Source organism: Lolium perenne, chromosome 3 (genome assembly GCF_019359855.2).
Source record: "Lolium perenne isolate Kyuss_39 chromosome 3, Kyuss_2.0, whole genome shotgun sequence".
Taxonomy (NCBI): domain Eukaryota; kingdom Viridiplantae; phylum Streptophyta; class Magnoliopsida; order Poales; family Poaceae; genus Lolium; species Lolium perenne.
In genome coordinates this window covers 258,635,342-258,648,232 of record NC_067246.2, presented here as the reverse complement: position 1 = coordinate 258,648,232, position 12,891 = coordinate 258,635,342, and the positions used below count along the sequence as shown (strand labels likewise).

General features: G+C 47.1%; 1 protein-coding gene across 1 annotated transcript; it reads right to left on the bottom strand.

The window, feature by feature from the left end:
• Positions 1–670: 670 nt before the first annotated feature.
• Positions 671–2,088, bottom strand: LOC127338753 (uncharacterized). The gene is made up of 4 exons (XM_051364748.1): positions 2,018–2,088; positions 1,801–1,934; positions 1,086–1,279; positions 671–975 (listed from the first exon to the last, which is right to left on the bottom strand). Exons 2-4 carry the CDS (start codon positions 1,888–1,890, stop codon positions 819–821), a joined length of 441 nt encoding a protein of 146 aa, XP_051220708.1. The 5' UTR covers positions 1,891–1,934; positions 2,018–2,088; the 3' UTR covers positions 671–818.
• Positions 2,089–12,891: the final 10,803 nt, after the last annotated feature.

The window sequence follows — 12,891 nt, the reverse complement described above, 5'->3', positions numbered from 1 at the left end:
AGTATTCTCATTCCGTTGTGAAAAGAAAAAAATGATAGTCTAGAACTTCATCAGAAGTAAAGAAACTGAATGAAAAAATGAACATACTTGTCCAGAAGGTTTCTCCCCCAGACTAACCACCTCCGCCAGCAAGTTCTCGATAATATCGTCCGCCTTCTGCATCTGCTTCCTAGAGCCCTGGAAAGCTCGATTAGCATGGTTTCCATCTGCCACGTAGTCCTGACAAGTGGGGTCAAATAGTCAGAAAACGGTTTAACACGCCTAAATAGCAAAATCAGTGCTCTTTGTCACGAACATGCCCCAATAGTGGTAGTTATGTGACAAAACGAACGCATTTGGTAGTTTCGTGACACGACCGTCAGAATTGTGGTAGTTTTTTTTTGTCATTTACTCGATTAGAAACGAAAAGTTACGGCCTGAGAAAAGTTGCGAGAGGGTTGGAAAGACTAATTTGGGCAAAGCTCATAGTCATGAATCGATCGGTATAGGAACAAAAATTTGATTGTGCCAAATTTCTTCATCCAAAAGTTTTAAAATCCGCCGCGCGATAACTTTATCACCAGATCATGGTTGATTCATGTCTTATAAGACATCGGAGATCGTCCATTTAGCTAAAGCACTAAAGACTCTGTTATATAGTAGGCATTTAGTAGAGATTCCACCAGACAACTAGTAGACGACCAACCGGAGAAGATAATCTCTTCATGATTGCACCATTACATAGACATTTAGTACACATTCCACAGCATAACTCCTACTACCTCCATTCCACAATATAGGTAATACTCCTAGACAACCAACCAGACAAGGTAATCACTTCATTGCTGTAGCGCAGTCCACACGTCCCGGGCTATCTTCTTTGGCTTAGGATCCATGATCAACCAGGGCAAACCGAACGAAACCGTAGTGCAAAAAGTACATAGCCCCAGGTACGTCATGACACGACGGAACCTTTGAACTCCTCGCAACCAGCGCCTACATTCCACATGATACAAGCAAATAACATAAAGAAATAGAAAGAAGAAAAAGAGAGCATGAGTGGAAAATATACTATATATAAAAGAGTGATGTTTGACATTATATACCACTGAGGATCATAGGGTCTCGGGTTGACTGCCACCGAGAGTTGCTCCAGAAGAAGGCCATTGGTTTCGCCACGGAAGCCAGGGATCCTGAACCTCCCATTAAACTGAGCCATCAAATCAAACAGCTCCTCTTTCTTCGATTCGATTTGAATCAAGAGGAGCCTGGCTTCCTTTTTCTCTTCAATGGTGGAAGGCTAGAGCACAAAACGAATACAAAATGGCAATTACTAAAGCGAAGACGTGCAATTTGTAAGCTACTGTATGTTTTTCTTACTACCACAGAGAATTACGAAACTGCACATAGATAGTAGTAGGATTCATAATACTAGCAGTAGGGAAGGCAAACCGATCGATTAGATGCATAATAGTAATTTCAAACAGGGTTTCCCAAATGGATGCAATGAGGCCTATGTATGTAGGATAGGATTAACATTGATAACATTGGCACATCCCGTGAGGCTGACATGTGGTGGTCCTATGGCAAATAATCAAGTTTCAGAGAAACGAGTGGCAAATCATCAAATATCCCACAACAATCATGTCTGCCTAATGCTTTCAGTTTAAGATGATTTACTAACCTTTATTACTGGATTGATTAATTAAAAGGGGAATTTGCATTAGACGAAATTGTGGGGCAGAACTAAAAATTCGAATAGTATATTTGGAGCCAGATCGTGGTTGGATGGGTAAAAGAAGATGCCAACTTTGCACGCACCCTGGAAGTGATAAGCCTTGTGTGCTCGGCCTGGGCGAGCGTTCCACTTTGCCGGAGCGCCGAGCGTGCTAAGTTCCGGAGCGCCGCCATCGCTGGTGGGTCTCGCCTCGACCGGACGACAGGTGGATCGTCGCCTAGATCGAAGCAGGAGGGAAGAAAATTAACACACAATCGACGATCCGACAAAAGGTGAGGAATTGATTTGAGTTGATGATACCTTTGCCCGGATTTGTACTCCTTCTCCTTGGCGTCGATCGATTTGATATGGTTAGGATTTCCTCGCTCGTCTTCTCCTCCTTCTATAGCGAGACCGCTCCCGACCACAGGCCCAGCCCATGTGGTTGTTTCTCGCTCGATCTTAGCCCAGCCCACGTAAAAAATTGTGTTAGCCCAGTCCTCACTCTCCTTCATTTCTTTTTCTTTTCTTTTCCCGGGTTGGGTCTCCAATTAATGGATGTCAGAAGGATTTTTTTTGAGAAAAGAAGGATTGCAAAAATATATTTTTTCACCCTGTGTAATAGAGCTAATAATGTTGGATAATTAGGTAGGCACATTTGGCGCATTATTTCAACACATGATTGGACCCAAATCCCACTTTACTCAATTTTGGTGAAATTTTGACGAAAAGAACCACCTGCCTCAGTAGAATGCTTTAAAACACCACCTGTGAAAAATATTGCTAAAAAGGACCACCTTACGGTGGCGGCAGCGCTGGCCAGGTGACAAGTGGCACCCTGCCGCCGGCGGTGGTGGCGGCAGGCCCTGCAGCCGTAGGCTCCGGCGGCATGTTTCATGGCCAGGCTCGCCGTCACCTGCCGGTAGACAGCGCGGGCCATGCCACCATGCGGTGTGGCGGCACGTTGATGTGGCGCTCCTGCCGACCCGTGCCCCGGCGGCATGTGCGGGACTTGTGCGGCACCGCCTGCGTACATATACAAGCTCTACTGTAGAAGCAGCTTGTGGCGTGTATTGTTATGTAGACACTGTTGCAGTACCAAATCAATAGGCTTGTGTGAATGCTCCCATCGCTAGGCCTCCTTGCTTGCATGCGTGCTGTAACTAGTTACAGTCGCACCTTAATTTTTCGTGATACTTCTAAGTTAAAAAATGCAAACTTAAGAGCATTTCCAATCATGTCCCCCAAACGGTCCCCCAAACTGCGCCAGATTGAGCGTTTGGGGGATGTCGCTCCCCAGTCGCGTCCCCCAAGCAAAATTTCGGAAATTTTTAAACTTAAGCGAGATTCGATTAGATTCGTCCAAACTTGGCATATATTACATAAATTCGAACGAAAATTGACTAAATTTAAACTAAACCTAATCTAGAAGTACTTGCGGCGGCCGGAGACGTTGTAGTACTGGTGGAAGTTGTACATGTCGTCGGTGACGACCTCCTGCTTGACGCGCTCGTCGACGGGCTCGTCCTTCACCAAGCCGCTTGGTCCTGCCTCGCCGTCGTCGGTGAGGTCGACGAGCGGCTTGCCGGAGTCGCGGATGGACATGGCGATCGCCATGTCGAGGTCGCCCCTCCAGGCGTCCTTGTCGTTCATCGACGTCAAGCACGCCGCCCGCAGCCCAGGGCAGTCCTCGGGGTCGTCGCTGCTGGCGATGACCCGCTGCTGCCGCTCGTACTCCGCCAGCAGCGCCGCCTGCGACGTTTCCTCCGGCTCCTCCTTCGCCTCCGGCTTCGGGATGAGGAGGGCGCCGCCACGTCTCTCTTGCCGCCGCCGGCTGCCGCTGCCGCCACGCCTCGTGTTGACGGGCGTCGCCGGCTCCTCCTTCACCACGCGTTTGGGGACGTTGTAGGGCGTCGAGCGGTAGGAGGAGGACGGCGTCGATCGAGCCGGTCCTGAGGAAGATGAGTTTGAGGAGGACGGTGAAAGTATAGAGATGGTAAACCTAGAGGGGGGGGGGTGAATAGGTTTCTACAAATTTTAATTCTTTCTTTGCAATATTAGGCTTTGCGGAATATAAAGATGAGCCTAATGCAAACTAGGTGAAGCAACCTATATGAGGATACAACTAACTCGAGCACGAAGGCTCTCACAGGCAGTTAAATCACAAGTAAGGAGTTCGGTTAGAGATAACCGATAGCACGCGGAGACGAGGATGTATTCCCGTGTTCCCTTGCTTTGCAACAAGGTACGTCACGTTTGGAGGAGTGGAGGTCCCACTAAGGATTCCCCGCGCCACGAAGGCTCACCCTATTCTCCGGAGCCTATCCCACGAAGGAATAGCTCACTCACTTGTGGTAGACTTTGAGGTAGCCTCCAAACCTTCACAATCTTGCCCGGAGCAAATCCACAGCCCGGATGCTTCCGGACTCCTCTTGCCTACCTAGGGTTTCCAAGGAACCCTAGGAAGCAAGCTTCTCAATGAATACAAGGGGGAATGAGATTTGGCTTGGTAGAACGGTAGATCGGGTCCTCCTCTAATGATTCCCCGGAGGGATTTGAGTTTGGGTGGAGGAGGAGGGAGATCTGAGGCTTTTGGTGTTTCTAGCAATGGAGTATGAGAGAGAGAGCTCAAGAACAGCTTGTAGTGTAGTGCCTAACTGTTCAGAGGTAGGAGAAGACCTATTTATAGTGTTCTTCGAAATACGGCCGTTGGTCACTTGCCACATCAGCAGATTCTTCGAGAAACTCGGTCAACCGGATTTGGCGCCGGACAGGCCGGTCCACAGCCCGGTCGAGCCAAGACCCACGAGCCGAGCGGCCGGTTTCCAACCGGGCCAGGGACCGGGACTTGACCGGGCGAGCTTCTGAGCTTACTGGATGTCGCCGGATGTCACAGCGCAGAACCGGTTGCTGACCGGGCCGCTCGGTCAGCGCCGGTCGACCGGGCCGTGGACCGGAGCAGGCCGGTTCAAACCGGGCTGGTGACCGGACGCACGCCGGATGGCTTCGTTTCTTCTTTGGAACTTGCCCGGATGGCACCGGTTCTGGGTCCGGTTGGTGACCGGGCTGCCCGGTGCCAGGGCCGGTCCGACCGGATCTGTGACCGGCCAGGCTCAGAAAAACTAGCTGATTTTTCGTCGAATTGGGGGGGTCTCCCGTTGCCTTTTGTTCCATTGCTACACCATCATACCTCTTTGGCTAATACCTGAAAGTCATCTTGTAGGCATGTATTAGTCCAAATACTCTAGCACGGTGTCATAGATACCAAAATAATGGATAAGGGTAAAATACCCTTACAATCTCCCCCTTTTTGGTATACGATGACAAACCGAGCTAGAGTAACACATAGATATTATGATAAGCTCTAAACCTTGATTCCATATAAGATATTACGACAGCTCCCCCATAATGTGTGCACTTGGAGAGTTTGCGTTTGAATGCAAAGTGCACCATTTGTGGAATATGAGAAGCTCCCCCAATATCTTTAGGAAACAAGCATGGTATGGACAAGTATATCAACATATATAAGCATAAAGCATGATTATCCATAAAGCATGATTATCCTAACATAGAGTAGCACACATAATAGTCGTCCATACATATCCATACATGAATTATTCAAAGTAGCAAATGGTTCTTGAGAAATCAAAGCAAATACGCACAAGCCATATAAAATCCAAATAAAGCAACTCCCATGGCTTGTGATAATCAAAGAACCCCGTGATTATTCTAGACTCTACTCTCTTCTCCCCCTTTGGCATCGGAACACCAAAAAGGCGAAGAAAAGAGGAAGGATGCTAGCGTCCCATCAATAGAACTCGTGCCCCGCGGGTGGAGAGCTGCCATCACCATCCCCATCGTCATCCTCGTCATCATCATCCTCTTCATCATCATCCTCATCACCGTCATCATCCTCTTCATCATCATCATCAGCAGGAGGTGCATGAGCAAATCTAGGAGTAGGACCACCAAAGTACAGAGAAGGATCAAAGTTCTGGAACATCTCATCAGTGAGAAGAGGCATCTCCCGATCTGGTGCTTGGACGAGGCTCCAACTCGGGGCCGGGGAGGAGGGATAGGCACATTCCTAGCAGCCATGAACTCATTTTGGCGCCTCCTTGTCTCTTGGTTCAAAGAGAGACTTTGATGTGCAACATCATTTGTATTTTTGCACATCTGCCATAAGCGAGAGAAGAACCGTGCGACGCCACGCTGTGGGCGACGAGAGGAGCTGGAGCTAGCATGGTCATGGCGTGCCTTGGACCGGCGCTCAGAAGGCATCATTTCAGGAACATCCGGGTTATCACCTTGGGCAGGTATTTTGAACGCTTCCATCCTGACTCGCTCACCTAAAGTATTGAGAGGTGCGGGCACAACCTTGTTGATGAGCAGCTGAACGTACTGGGCAAGATTAGGAGTCAACCTCTCGCGAACACAGCGCCGTAACTCGCAGTAGATGAGATCACAGCCATCAATAGGTTGCCGGTGCTCAGGGAGACAGTAGTACATCAAGTTCAGATGATATGCACGGCATTCACTTGTATCGCCGGACTTGCTGATGAGAGTCTCACGGAAGAGCTTGGCAAGTAAGAGGTAGGAGTAGTACATCCCGGAGATGGTGGGAGGTCCAGGTGTGGGTTCCGGCGGATAGCAACCAGCAATGTCCCCACGGTTGAACTTCTGCTGAGAATATATCTTGAAGCCAGAAGTACGACCTCCACCAAACCCCAAGGCTTCACAGAAATCAAGGTAGTTGCAAGTGTATTTCTGTTTGCCAGTCATCCAAGTCATAGTCCGAGCTGCATCATCATGGAAAAAGACTGTGCAGTGGAACTGTCTCACCAAGGTTGGACAATAGCACCCATCAGTAGGTGTCAAGCACATAAGATCATACAACCCCATCCGCCTCAAGGTCGCAACCACAAAGCAGAACTTGGTGGCTTCATACATTCCAATGACATCCTTGATGGCCTTGGGCATAACAATGGTGCCTTTCTTCATGTATTCGCGGGAGTCATAGAATTCATCCCACATGACTTGCTGTGTGTTGGTCCAGAAAAATTGATCTCCCCCTGTGTAAGTGGGTTCCTCAAAGCGATAGGGGTTGGACTCTCTGAGTCTTCTCCATGCCCCAATATGCACACTACCAACATGGAAATCTGGGAGAACCTCATCACCATCCTGTGCTGCCTCTTTAGCTTTCCTCTTATTGGCAGATTTCTTGAGTCGGCCTCCAGTTGAGCTGCCACCTCCCGTAGACTGAGGAGCACGACCAGTGGAGCGCCGTGGTGGAACCCCGGAGCGCCTCCCTCTCTTGGCAACATGGCCAAGGTCCGCATCAGTCCATTCTTCACCTGTGAATCAGCATAATAGGGCGAGGATAGCAAAGAGGTAAGTGTACATGTCATCAGCATATGTGAGGAAGCCAAAAGCATAGCCTATATTCAAGTGTTTCGACGAAATCATGCGAAAAAGCTGGGCGAGCCGGCGCAGGAGCCGGTCCGACCGGACGACAGACCGGACGAGCCGGTTGGCCATCCGGTTGACCGGGCTGTGCGCCGGACCAGCCGGTCGAGAGGCCGGTCGACCGGGCTGTGGACCGGGTCATGCTGAGTTGTGATGTTGGCCCAGAAATTCGACATAAAATCATGCAAAAACTCACAAACTTGAACATAGATTATACCAGGAGAGTGAACAATGTGCATAGGAGGGGTGTGACACTCTAGGTGGCATGAGGACTTACTAACCCTAACCCTAACCCTAACTTTTCTCAACTTTCCTCAACAATGGGCAATGGGTGAGGGAAAGCAAGAGGGAGAGGGATAGGGAGAAAGATTTACCCGAAGACATTGTCCTCTTGGCCCAAGGGAGCAAGAGGAACTCGTGAAGAAGGCTTGAGGACCAAATCCCCACGATCTCCCAAACGAGCTTGAGAGGGACCAAATCCTTTGGTGAAGATGCTTGAGAGGTCCCGATCTATGGTTGTGTGAAGTTTGGGGAGAATGTAGTGGTGGGAAGTGCCTAGGGTGTGGTGGAGATGGTGGAGGCGGCGGCCATGGAGGTTTGAGAGGTGGGGGATAATGAGGAAGAAGATCCCCAAGGGGTATCCTCTTCAAAACATAACAGCCCGCACGGCCGGTCGGGTGCCGGTCGGCCGGGCTGATCGGACGACCCGGCGCCGCACAAAGCCGGTCCGACCGGGCCAAAGGACCGGCCGAGAGTCAATTTTCCCAAAAATGTGTCATTTTGCCTCGTTTTGCCCCTATTCTTTGTGTAAATGTGTGTGAGTGCTCATATGATGACATGTACATATAGATAGATAGATGATGATGAGATGAGCATAGACATGGGATTGGAAAACACAAAGTTCTCTAGGCATACCCATTGGAGTGAAAAGGCAAACAAGATACAAATAGCTACAATGGGCATGATTCGAAGTATATCAAGAATCATAAGAGCATTTTGAAATAGTTTTTGCAATAAGATCATTTGGCCTTATATAGTCAAATCAAGTTGTAATGAAGGCTCAATGAGGGGCGGGGGATTACTCCCCCTATGTGAAAGCGCAAATGTCATGAGACCTCGAAGAGACATGCTTGGGTCCATATAATGACATTGGGTCTATTTATGTTGCACACATAGGTATGCATCATACCAAGACATGGTAAGATGACTATCCCCATATGTGCTATGCCTCTAAGCTAGATAGCAAGATAAATGCAAGAATATAGTGCAAGAAGTTAATCAATCCAAGTTTTTAGGATCAAGAATACCAAGTTCTCCTCTCAAGTTAACAAAGCGGGCTTCATCCAAAGGCTTAGTGAAAATATCCGCCAATTGGTAGGTTGTTCCCACATGAGTGAGATCAATATCCTTATTGGCAACATGATCACGTAGGAAGTGATGGCGAATGTCAATATGTTTGGTGCGACAATGTTGAACCGGGTTGTTGGCGATCTTTATTGCACTTTCATTGTCACAAAGAAGAGGCACCGTACCAAGAGACACACCATAGTCTTTCAAGGTTTGTTTCATCCATAACAATTGAGTGCAACAAGATGCCGCGGATATGTATTCGGCTTCGGCGGTGGATAGGGCGGTGGAGTTTTGTTTCTTGGATGACCAACTCACCAATGACCGGCCAATAAATTGGCAAGCCCCGGAGGTAGACTTCCGATCAACCTTATCACCGGCCCAATCGGAATCCGAATAGCCAATGAGTTCAAAGGTTGACCCCTTTGGATACCATAGCCCGAGAGTAGGAGTGAGAACAAGGTATCTTAGTATCCGTTTGACCGCCACTAAATGGCTCTCCTTGGGAGCGGATTGAAAACGAGCACACATCCCTACACTTAGCATGATATCCGGCCTAGAGGCACATAGGTAGAGCAAGGATCCTATCATGGAGCGATATACCTTTATGTCCACATCCTTCTCACCGTCACATGAACCAAGTTGCCCCTTTACGGGCATGGGTGTCTTCATTGGACTTGCATTCGTCATGTTGAATTTCTTGAGCATGTCCTTCACATACTTTTCTTGAGAGATGAAGGTACCTTTTGCAAGTTGCCTCACTTGGAAGCCTAGAAAGAACTTCAACTCTCCCATCATGGACATCTCAAATTTCCTAGTCATCAATAGCTCAAAAGCTTTGTTATGATTGGGGTTAGTTCCACCAAAAATAATATCATCAACATATATTTGACATATAAAGAGGCCACCCCCTTTAACCCGCTTGGTGAAAAGGGTGGAATCGACCGTACCCATGCAAAACCCATCATGTAGTAAGAAATCCCTAAGGAACTCATACCAAGCACGTGGAGCTTGCTTGAGACCGTAGAGTGCCTTATGGAGTAAATACACGTGGTTGGGTCGGCATGGGTCTTCGAAACCCGGGGGTTGAGCCACATATGCGGTTTCTTTTAGGGGACCATTCAAAAATGCACTTTTCACATCCATTTGGTATAATTTGAAATTGTGGAAAGATGCAAATGCAAGCAAAAGACGAATAGCTTCAAGACGGGCTACCGGCGCAAAGGTATCCTCAAAATCCATACCTTCTATTTGGGCAAACCCTTGCGCCACTAACCTTGCTTTGTTTCGTATAACAATGCCATTCTCATCTTGCTTGTTCTTGAATACCCATTTGGTCCCAATGACATTGATGTGATGATCCTTGGGTCTCTCAACTAGAGACCATACTTCATTACGAGTGAAACACTCCAATTCTTCTTGCATGGCAATTACCCAATCCGGATCGACCAAGGCTTCATGTACCTTAAGTGGTTCAAAACTAGACACAAAAGCATGATGTTGACAATAAGTGATAAGTAATGCATGGTGTCTACGAGTTACCACTCCCCTTGAGATGCTACCAAGGACTTGATCCACTTTCATGTCACTTGCCCTTGTAGCGGCCTTGATCTTCCGAATGGTTCCTTCATGATCAATGAATTCATCTCTTGCTAGTACTTGATCATGAGGGACCACTTGAGCTTGATCATGAGTTGAGGATGTTTCTTGATCGTCATCATGATCTTGCTCCATGGAATGAGGATCTTCTTCTTGTTCTTCGGATTGAGACTCATCTTGAGTGGAGGGTGGTTCTTGAGTTGCACTTGATGGTTCGGCTTGAGTTGAGCTAGGCTCTACTTGTGGCGTGCTTGAGACATCTACTCCATCATCTTGATCATCATTATGAACCTCCATGGGCCGGATGTGTCCAATGCCCATTTGCTTGATGGCACTAGATGGATCAACATCATTACCTGCAACACATGGAACAACTTGCTCCACTTGGGAGCCATTATCCTCCAAGAACACCACGTCACAAGATACTTCAATAGTCCGGAGGACCGGTTGTAGTATCTATAGGCGTGAGAGTTCTCCGCATATCCAACAAATATACCCTCTATGGTTCTAGTTTCAAATTTACCGAGCTTTCCTTTGTTGTTCTTAACAAGGCATTTGCATCCAAAGACACGAATATACATGACATTAGGCTTGTTACCGGTAAGGAGCTCGTATGGGGTTTTGTTGTGGAGGGGACGGAGGAAGAGCCGGTTGGAGTAGTGGACGGCCGTAGAGATGGCTTCTCCCCAAAAGTTGTGGGGTGAGTTGAATTCACTCAACATGGTTCTTGCCATCTCAATGATAGTCCGGTTCTTCCTTTCAACAACACCGTTTTGTTGAGGGGTGTACGGCGCCGAAAACTCATGCTTGATGCCCTCATCATCCACAAACTCTTGCATAGTGTAGTTCTTGAACTCGGTGCCATTGTCGGTCCTAATTGCCTTGATCTCGGATTCATACATACGTTGAGCTTTCTTGGCGAAGGTGATGAACTCTCTATGGGTCTCGTCCTTAGACTTAAGGAGAAAGACCCAAGAGTATCTTGAGTAATCATCAACAATGACAAGTCCATACTTGCTTCCACCAAGAGTATCATAGTGTGATGGCCCAAAGAGGTCCAAATGAAGGAGCTCCAAAGGCCTAGATGTGGTAACAATACTCTTGATGGGATGCTTCTTCTTGAGTTGCTTTCCGGCTACACATGCACTACAAACACGATCTTTCTCAAAAGAGACACCGGTTAGTCCCACAATATGCTCACCCTTTAGGAGTTGTTTAAGATTCCTCATGTTAACATGACCAAGGCGGCGATGCCACAACCATCCTTCGTCATGCTTGGCCGCCATTAGACATGTGGAGAAGGAGGGGCTCTCTTTCGAGAGGTCAACCACATAAAGGTTGTTCTCCACAAATCCAACAAGGACCAATTTGAGATTGTCACTCCTAAAGACTTGCACATAATATTTAGTGAAATATGAATTGTACCCGGCATCGGCAAGATGATATATAGAAAGTAAGTTATAGCCAAGGTGTTCAACAAGCATAACCGTCTCAAGGCACAAGTCCTTAGAGATTGCTACCTTGCCATACCCAAGTACCTTTCCCTTTGAGTTGTCACCAAAGGTAATGCTTGACTTCTTGTGGATATCTTCAATGAATTGATCAAGCACACCTTTTCCTCCGGTCATATGATTGGTGCATCCACTATCAAACACCCATTTTGGACCACCGGAGGAATACCCCTACAAAAATCAAGTAGAGGATTTAGGAACCCATCGATTAATGGGTTCCTTTGCAATGGCAACAATATCTTTTGGTACCCAAATTGAGTACTCTCTATAAGCATAGCCATTAGGAGGGCCAACATAGTTAGCATAGACATCACCATAATAATCAACAAATAATGCATAGTGATCGTTTGGCCCCGTGCGGGCACCACTAGTGGCTTTGCCCTTTGAGGCTTTGCCATTGTTAGTGACCTTCTTGTTCTTATCTTGAGCGGGTTTCTCCTTCTTGTAGTTGTTCTTCTTGTGAGACTTGAGAGTATATCCAAGTCCATACTTTTGATTGTTTGACCTTTGCTTACTCAAGAGGTCATCCAATCCCATCTTGTTCTTGGCGGTGGTGAACTTTGCAAGTTCCTTTGTTAGCCTAACATTTTCCTCAAGAATAGATGCTTGCTCACAAGAAGATTCATTAGGATGATAGTCAAGACCATATTTGGTCACCAAGGACTCAAGATATGCATTGGTCTCAACATGCAAAGAAAGTTCCTCTTGTAAACGAACATGTTCCTCAACAAGTTTAGCATGCTCACTAGTAAAGGAAATGGAGGAACAAGCAAGCTTTTCAACATCAATGGGATCCTTCATTGATCCAAGAGCCTTTTTGTAGGATTCTTGAAGTAGATCATGATTCTCTCCAAGTTTCTTGAGCTCATCCTTGACAAGCTTATTAGCTCTTTCAAGGTGGTCAAGATCCCTAGTGAGAGAAGCATGAGCAACTTCAAGTTCCTCCTTTGAAGCATTGAGCTCTTGGGTCAATAATTGAGCCCTATCAATAGTTTCTAGGTCCTTAACTTTATCAAGTTCATAAGTTTCAATTTGTTGCTTAAGGCCTTGGGATATGCACCTTTCGGTTTTTAGCTCTTGTCTTAGGAGATTGAATCTCCGTTCCTTCTCACTTAATTGATATTCTAATTCCTCAATGGACTCATCCTTTTCTTTGAGTGAGTCCATCAAGAAATCAAACTTGACAAGAGCTTCACCACGAAGGGTGCATCTAACATCATAGAGTTCCTTAAGCGTAGTTAATTCTTCTTGATCTTCGTTTTCATCATCAAG

Bases quoted from the DNA above. Each gene is read 5' to 3' on its own strand.
- LOC127338753 (XM_051364748.1), bottom strand. From the start codon at position 1,890: ATGGCGGCGCTCCGGAACTTAGCACGCTCGGCGCTCCGGCAAAGTGGA. The intron at 1,280-1,800 runs GTGCGTGCAAAG...TTTGTGCTCTAG, and splicing joins CAAGGCTTATCACTTCCAGG to CCTTCCACCATTGAAGAGAA. The intron at 976-1,085 runs GTATATAATGTC...TGTGGAATGTAG, and splicing joins AGACCCTATGATCCTCAGTG to GCGCTGGTTGCGAGGAGTTC.